Source organism: Atta cephalotes (assembly GCF_000143395.1).
Source record: "Atta cephalotes unplaced genomic scaffold scaffold00032, whole genome shotgun sequence".
NCBI lineage: Eukaryota > Metazoa > Arthropoda > Insecta > Hymenoptera > Formicidae > Atta > Atta cephalotes.
This window is the reverse complement of record NW_012130096.1, coordinates 1,688,378-1,697,765: the sequence shown is the minus strand read 5'-3', so window position 1 is coordinate 1,697,765 and position 9,388 is coordinate 1,688,378. Positions and strand designations below refer to the sequence as shown.

Below are 9,388 nucleotides of genomic sequence, written 5' to 3'. Positions count from 1 at the left end.
TTATACACGTTCTGCCCAACGAGTCAAACATATTCCGTAAATGCTCTCTAATAAAGTATAAAATCGGATTCTTATTTTCTTAATCTCTATGCTAAGGTGTTTGTTATATATATAAAAAATAAATATAGCTTAGACTAGCACTGTCGGCGACGGATACGCCATACACAATAATAGCTGCCGCGAACATTTTATATTTTTGTATAATTAAAAATTATTATCATATATATATATATATATATATATGAACAATTATTCTCGAATATCAGCATTCACTAATTTCATCAAACATTTTCTCTCTTTCATTCTTTCTCTCGTTCTCTCTCGATTATCTTGGAAGCATTTTGAATTTCTATGTGTCACTTATTTAACGTATTTAAGTACGTGATTAGCACCACAGAAATACCTTCGCACAGTGTAGAGATATATTCATTAAATGTGTTGTAAGAAAGAGGTAATTGTATAGAAAAGCCGGATTGTTATTCGATAAAGTTATTGAATATAAAAAGAGAAAAATCAATTAATATTGCAAGTTTTATCATTAAACATCAATTTGATGGATCCACATTTTTCAGCTTAAGAAAAATTTCATGCATCTCCATCGTATTTAAAATTATTTATCAGAGGATTTCTATTGGTGGCTGATTTTTTTTATTCTTCGTTATAACCACCTAAGCATACAGCACTTAAAATACGTTTAATAAATATTGGAAATTGTATAATTAATGAACGTACAAACTAAAAAATAATAAACGTTTAAAATTTTATACGTTTTTATACGAAATAGTTTAAAGATCTATTTAACATTTTTCTGTCCGCTTAAATAAATGAGTTCGCGATGAAACAAAGAAATTCTCTTTCCTCTAACACATTTCATGTACATCACACACAGCGTACATTTACAATACTGATGATAGTTATTCAGGAAAAACAGTGTAAACGAGAAGCGGCTTTCACGACGAAGAAGATAAAAGAATCCGTGACTCCATAATACGCTACGTGAAGTTGATACAGTACAAACGAGACGTTTTTGATTCGAATGCGATGTAAAGACAGTGTAAGTAACTTTGATTAATTCACAGATTCAAACTAAATTCGAGCGTTCCTCGTAATGCTAATAAATTAAGATTACATGCGTCGCGTTCTAATTAGGGTTGGTAAAAAACATATTTTAAACAGTTTAAAACATGCTTAATTGTTGTTTTTAATATATTTTAAACATGTTTTTTTTATAATACTGTTTAAAGTATATTTGAAACATTAAAAACATATTTAAGAAGAAACAATGTTTTATTTAAAAAAAAAGTCTTTGCCAACCCTGGTTTTAATTCATTATTCAGCGATCCGTATGTACATTCAGGGCACATAGAGTACGCAGCACGGGGTACACGAATGTTTCTTAATATCTCCTGAATTATATTATTCAAAAGAAGGTGGCAGAAAGTTGCCCTCCTTTGAATCGGTACCCCACATTGCGAATTGAAATGCTTATACTCGTTATCCGTGCAATATCCACGTAAATATCCACGAAGCAAATCCAATTTTCGTCGTCAGTATCTTTCGGAGAAACCTCGTGGATATCGTACAGCACAGCGGCTGTATAAGGAATGTATAAGTAGTCGCTATTTAAACAGTAATAATGATTAGCATTTACTTTTACTTTTTTTTGTCTATATGTACAGCGATCGTTAGAAAGATCTTCGTCCTACAACAATCTTACAATGAATGCACCTCGCGTTTTGCGCAGCTGCATGTTGTGTATTCACTTGCACGCGACTCACGCTTTGGATACTTTCTACAGACGCTCATAGATTACTCAATACAATAGCGTACTGTTTTCATAAGGTACAAAAGAAGCGTGACAGCTGCGCAAGGCGCGACTATCTAATCACGGTTCGTCGCTACGATACATATATAATTCACGTTTAAGTCGAAAATGTTAATTGTACATGTCCTCCGCATTTTCGTGAGCGTATTTGTCGATTATACGCTTTGATTGGCGTAATCGAGGCAGGATGGAAGTACCTGGGTTGATGTATTAATCGTATACATCTCCAATTGTGCATTGCAACAGAACGACGATGAACGTATCATTGAGCAGAGGCACTATTTTAATAGCGGCACAGCAACGTTTTCCTTCCCTTCAGCACGCAAATCTTTAAAATTATAAAGAAAACGGGGTAAGATTGGGAGACAGAAAAATGTTGAAAAGGCGAGTGCACTGATGCGATGAAAAGTTTTGTCTAATTCGTTAATTTTAGCATATCATGAGATGAAGGAAAATGGAATCGTATCGCTATTAAAATGACAATGGTACAACTTCAAAATACAATTACAATGACTAGTTACACTGATTGCGATAAGAAGGAGAGAGATTATGTCGGAAATACTGTAGATTAATACGTAAATCGCGGAAAAAGTTCGGCTAAGTACATAATACTACAACTAATACTTCGTAGCTGTCCGTATCTTGTAAGTACGTAAAATTAGATTATACATAGTGATTGTTCGTCAACTCAAACTGAATTGATTATCCGTCTAAAACAACACGTATGTCCCTATTAATATACAATACTCGAGCTGCCATTGCCTATTTATAATTAATGCGAATTGCTTGTACAAAGTTGCTTGTACGAAACGTACAAAAATTTATACAATTTCTCACGAGACTGTCATCAGTACTTTCTAGTAGGAAAAAAAATTAAGATAAATCACCATTATGCTATTTAAACGCACAATACGTCATTTGATAAAAGTACAAGCAAAAAAAATCTATTCTCATCCTAACAGTTTAAACAATACGGAAATGACATTCATTTCGTCATGTCTATCACAAACTCTGGGAGAAATAACTTTGGGACTTTCAAATATCGAAAAGCGCAAATATCTTCTAAGCTTACACCGATATGACGAAATGTCAATTCCGTATTGCGTAGAACAGTTTACGTTCCAACAAATCTCTCTGGAATGTTTTATATATTGCGTCGAGCCGAATATCACCAAAGTTACGAGGAACACTAACGTAACTTTCATACTAAATACGAGAGATAATAACATTTTCGTTTCGCTGAAATACTGAATATCGAAATGTCAATATCGAAAGCGAATATATATGACGTTGTTAATGCGGTAATTGCCGAAGAAAAAATACTCCTTTTTCTTTAATCTTACTAGCGCCATGGAGAATTGCATATTACATGCACTCCGATAAATTCCCTCTATTGCGAGCTCGACTATCGCTTTCCTCTTCGTCCTTCAAATATACGCATATCGTTCAGATGCTGATTATATAAAGGCGATAACGTTTGGAATGTCTTAATAAACCACAGAGAATGTCAAATTGCATAGTTTCGAATGATGACGTGTTTATTATTCATTATATAGACTGAGGCAATTATCACCTTTAGTGTCTTAGAAGAATAAAAACAAGATTTGTTTAACAAAAGATCTTATAGCGAAACTTTTATTTTCTAATGTCCATTTCAACATTTTTAATCAATGTAGATTAACTTTAATCTTGGTTTAATTTACTTTTTATCTAGCTCTAAGAATTTGAAAAAGATAAAGAGTAAGTCAAAATTATGTACTTAAGAAATCTAGTTATTTAGTTCTCTCTAAAAATTAAAAAAAGATAAAGCGTAAGTTAAATTTTAAGTAAGTTCTTATTCTTTATTTTCTCGTTTTTACTAGTGTAGTTTAATTTTAAGACTCCTGAATGTCACCATAGTGACTCCTGATAGTCACCACAGCCATATTAAATCGTGATATCATAACTATTTAGGAGCGTTGATTTCAACTCAACAAATTCTTCATCTTTTTCTAGTTTTAAGAAAAAGATGAAGAGCAAGTTCAATCGAAATTAAAGTTAATCTTGAAGAACAGGCATTAGAAATGTAAGTTAAATTGAGATTAAAATTAAATCTATTGAAGTTAATTTAGTAGAAACGTTACTTTTCTGGCTAAAAGTTATTTTTAAAATTAGAAAACTTACGATTTTTAAATTAATTAAATTACAATAGTTATCACCTCATTCTATACACAAATTATAATATTAACAGAAGAATATTAGTATAAAAAACAATAAAATACGTCGATACGTGATAAAATTTTTAAACAACGAATTTCTTAACGGCATACACCACGCAAGATGTTGGTAGCTAATATTTTATATTTTAATCACATAACAATTAAATAAATAAATGTTTCGATCTTAAATTACGTCATCAGTATTACACAATTCTTTTATCCAATTCATGCATACGAATACATTCTCACGCAACAAAGAGTTTTATATCTCGCGTTATAACTTGTAAAATTAATCCAAAAGGACGCACGTTAAATCAAGTTATATTTTCTAAGTAGAACTTTAAAAAAGAAAGTAGTCAACTTATATCGTATTATACTCCTGAGAATTTGTTTATTGTTAAAATCAGTTAAGTACTGTCGCTAATTTAAAATCGAAACGTTTATTTATTTAATTGTTATGTGATTAAAATATAAAATATTAGCTGCCAACATCTTGCGTGTGATGTATGTCGTTGAGAAATTCGTTGTTTTACAGAAAAATATCTTTTCTCGAAATAATATGCAATTTGAATATATACCATGTCGTAATCTTCGCTCGTGTATGTACATATTTTTGTACGCGACACATATATCAAATATTATGTTATGAAATTTAAAAGATTCGCCCAATCACGTATTACGATACATTACATGAATTTCGTAGGATTATATATGCGTTGCATGGAATGTTGATTCCCAAACTGGTTAGTGTACTGCTACTATTGAGAATCGTTCACGAGAGGCAGTGCTTCGATAACGTGCAATTCGTTTTACAAATTCTTTCAATCAGCGATCATAAGATTCCATAATCGCGATTGTATAATCAGAGGCGTAAAGAGATCAGTCCTAGGACTATTGTTCGCTAGAAATATCGATAAATAGATAAAATATCGACGAATTCACTTCTGTTGGTTCTATGAGGGGGAGAAGGGGTTGTGCTTAAATAAGCCAGTGCTATGATAAAAACTCCCTCTCAAGCTCCGAAATGCTCGGCTTTCTGCTTCGATTAAGGCGCCGATTGGCCTGCAACGGCACTGTGATGTCCTGGCTCTGACCGTGAACCGGGATGTCCAGTAGCGTTTCTCTATGGATGTCGCGTCCCGATACACCATCGCGATCGAATGTAACTGGCGAGAAGCGCACTCGGCTGATCTGGCTGTCCTTGGCGGAGACGTAGCTTGAATCCTCGGAAGTGAGTGAATCTGGTGGCGTCGGATTCGTCGGTGTGCCCGAACCGGAGTTGTTTTTGCTCACGCTTTTGCTTGGCGAATTATATGGATTGTAACTTGATCGTTTCAGGCTTGAGCGTAGCCGCGTGACTACTTCCAGATTACTTGGCCGCTCGCCGGAATTTGAATTAGAGTCGTGAGAGTTCTGACGAGTCAATAGCGGTGAGCCATACTCGTGATTGAGTACGCTCGCGCCATACGTCGTCGCCAAGTTAGAAATAACGTTTGAGGGTCGCTGGTAATACAGCATCGGTAATACACTGTAGTCGTCCTCGTCCTCCAGCCGGAATGTTGGGTTGACATTGCTCTGGCTTGACGTGCTGGCGTTTGAGACATTCGAAGAGGTACGATGATGTGTGTAGGGCAGAAGTCTGGACACCGGTCTGGCCGGGCTGTTCATGCTGCTCGGATTGTCATACGCGTGCGGGAATTCGGGGCACTCGAGCATCCGGTCGCTGAAAACAACAAAAAATCCCTTGTTAATCTAAAACCATGCTCCAATATTTATGCCTTATGATTTTGGTTTCCCCAAATCGATTTCCAAAATCGTATCCACAATCTAGAAGAAATATAATTGAGCAAAAATTTATTCATACGCTTAAGGTTCTATTCTTTTCATCGATTTCGAGATTATATTGATATCCCAAAAATGTGGAAAATCCGGAATAATTTTGTAAAAATGAAGCTATCAGAAAATGTGAAATATGATACTTAAAAAAAACTACTTTTGGCATGAGTGTTTAACTATTACCCAAGTACATAAAAACGCGAGAGGTAATCTTGAGTAATCCAAGTGCATGAAATTTCCATCTTTGTATGATCGTCGTTTTGGATAGGGTCGTTCATTTAAAATCGTCAATGTTTTTATTGCTATCAAAAGATCTTTTAAATAAGCCTTCACTTAGTACCATTTAAAATTCACAGTATCATTTAAAATTTTCATCATTCCTTTCTGCTCTATGGAGACTTAGGAAAAATCTTGTATAATATTTTACTGATACTTACTGATACTCTGTAGGTATGAAATACGGTTCGGAAGGCCGATAGTATTCTGGTGATACGACAGTGTACATCGGCGGCCCGTAATCGGGGAAAGGAGCGACATTGCCCATGTATATCGTCGGCACTCTCTCTATACGGTCGACACGGGCCGTGTCGTATGCATCCTCGTTGCTGGTGCTGCTGCTACTCTTTCTTCTCGGGCTGGGCGTCGGGGCGTTGGAGGCTGTTGTACTGCTCGTGTAGTGCTGCGGAGAATCCGTGAAACGCAGTGGCTTGTCTGGCACCGCCGTGGATGGAAGGCCAGGCGCTATCCCACCCATGTTACTCAGGAACGGCCTGCGATATAGTCATATAAATCTATGTTGAATAGAGTAATTATCATTCGTGTCTAAACCAACTACATTTTATTTAAGAATTATACATACATACATATTATACATATTTAACAAAATGAAAAAAAATATAGATTTTTTGACATTGTATTTGAAATTAAAAAAGTTTGTAATGATATAAAGTCTGGATAAAATTATTTCAATAAAAAGCATTGTTTTTAAAAGTAATTAAGATAAAATGAAAAAAATTTTCATTTAAACTAGAATTATATTTTTAAATATAAATATTGACCTCACTAAACTACTATTTCATATGTATATAACATTCATTTTTATGAAAAGTACAAATTTCCAGTCGCTTTTTGTAGAGACTACACCTGAGCCTGAGGTTCTACAAATGTAAAATTAACTTTAATTTCGATTTGATTTATTATTGATCTTTCTAAGGATTGTTTCATCTTTTGGTAAATTTTATCTGTTGAATAAGTAGCAAGATTATCCAATCACATATGCGGATTGCCAGATTTACCAGGTAAAATTTACCAAAAGGTGGAACAATCGGCCCTTAGAAAAATAAATCGTAAGTTAAACCAAGATTAATCTTACATGAATCGGGTCCTGGTATATATTTTAAATTATTTCCTCTAACAAAATATTTTCTTTTTGTCAGATTACCTGTAATGGTGTGCCCGTCCATGATAAGTGTTGTGCGGGTAGCCGCTGCTCGAGCTGAACTCGTAATCGGCACCGAGATAGGAGTTGCGATTCGATCCGGTGTCCGCTTGAAACCACCACCTCGGTGGATCCTCGTCGCATTCGCTCAGCCGTGGATACAGCCGCGGATGTATCGGGGAAATATTCGACATTCTCACGTCGTAGCCGGTGGCCACGCCAGCCAGCATCGCCGCGATGTTGTACAATACCAGCTCGACTATGCTTAGCTTTGGTTTCTTCATTTCGCCATTGTAGAGGGTGGGCATGGGAACAGGCATCGGCATGATGTAGGGCCCGGTCAGTCCTGGCTTCAGAGGATATTCCGACGTTATCCAGTCGGTCGACAGATCGGGCGGTAATGCTGTATAATCTATAAAAGATATTTAGGTTGTTTTTTGGACGACGACAGGTGTAGCACTCGCGTAATCCGCTCGCGAGAGTAATAGGATCATTAAAGTGAATCTATAAAGATAACTGACAAATTAACGGTTTCATTTATAAGCATGATACACTTCTTTTTGTCTTCCCCGTGCTGAAATTTAATTAAGTAAATGCGGTCAGGAACTGCTTACCTTGTTCGCGCAATTAACTAAATCTTTAATTAACTTAATATTTTGCATTTTACGCTCAGAACTTCAATTTAATTTTTAGTAATGCGACAGCTTGCAATTTATATATGCTTAGTTTTCTTATTAATTGTTTATTATTACTCATGCATGAAAGCCAATTATAAAAATAAAAATGTAAATTATTATTAATGTAAATTAAGTATTATCTTCACGCATTAGCGGTTTCTACTTGCTATTAACAAACCACGTTAAAAGATATACATCCAAATTGTACAATATACAAGGCACATATTAAAAATCGGCTAAGCCAAGTATTTATAATTAAATACATGCGCATCATTTTTTTTTAAGCTTTAAATTTATTTTCAAATGATATGAAATATTCTTAAGTATCTTTATAAACTGCTGATATTGGACTTAGCTAATTTTCATAAATAGCAAAGTTCAACGTACAAGATAAATGTTTTTTTTTACTATTTATATTTCTACTATTAAAGTTGTAATATAATATAAACTTCGTGCAATATATACTACGTACAAAGTTGTTTAAAGATAAATCGAAAGAAATTGTGCTTCACATCTAAAATACAAAACATTCCAAAACTCTACTTAGAATAGATAATAATTAATCAAACGATATATCACTGTAGAGATACTGTCTCATACACTTTTACTTACAAAGATTCTTTTTCTCATCGACTTAAAACAAAATGATTAAGAACAAAGTCACATAAAGCCGGATTATATAATCGTAGCGGAAGCATTTAATCAGATGGTTAACGTTTGCAGGTCCCTATTTCTCGCAGCTGTCAAAATTGGCACGGTACGGAATTAAGACGTGAGTAATATTTATTCCATAATAGCGAATCTAGGACCTGGAGGAAGAGAAAGGAACCATACCCAATCGGAGTTAACAGTTAGGATTCTACTGGAAGCATGCAAGGATTGTTTTTTTTCTTTTTTACGCTCGGCTGTTTCTCGGCACACCGTACAATCCCGGTTACATCACATATGACATCGGTAAGCGGGAATGAATTCGTTAATTTGATTATAAACAGATAAATGTAATCGTTTATTAATTTCTACAGAAGTATAAAGGGGCGATGTAAGAAATATATTATGCCGATAATCTGTTATCATCGAAATATAGCAAAGCAAGTGGCACAGACCGAGCGTAAAAATTCAGCAAAACGAAAAACAAAATTCAACGTGTCCAACTGAAAAGGTTTTATTGAAAAAATTTCTATTTTCTAAATACAAGTGTGTGCATGTGTGGTTCCGTGTGTCGAATGTGATGTGTGCAAAAAATCTTTGCTTTCGGAAACGGAAGTTTGGCGTAACAAATAGTACAGAAAAAACGAACAATTCGCTGGAAGTTGTATTTAACAATTAATAAATTTGCAATCGATCTAAATGCACAGACAACGAAATAAGAAGGGCTAACAAATATATATTTCTCTTTTTCGTCTCTCTCTCTCTC

General features: G+C 34.6%; 1 protein-coding gene across 1 annotated transcript in view; it reads right to left on the bottom strand.

Moving 5' to 3' along the window:
* Positions 1–5,016: 5,016 nt before the first annotated feature.
* LOC105621132 (mitogen-activated protein kinase kinase kinase 11-like) overlaps positions 5,017–9,388 on the bottom strand; it is an 11,957-nt gene continuing 7,585 nt past the window's right edge. The window contains exons 13-15 of the mRNA XM_012202603.1: positions 7,301–7,709; positions 6,297–6,629; positions 5,017–5,746 (exon numbers count right to left, since the gene is read on the bottom strand). Of these exons, the coding sequence (XP_012057993.1) occupies positions 5,017–5,746; positions 6,297–6,629; positions 7,301–7,709 (1,472 nt within the window). The remainder of the gene's footprint in view (positions 5,747–6,296; positions 6,630–7,300; positions 7,710–9,388) is intronic.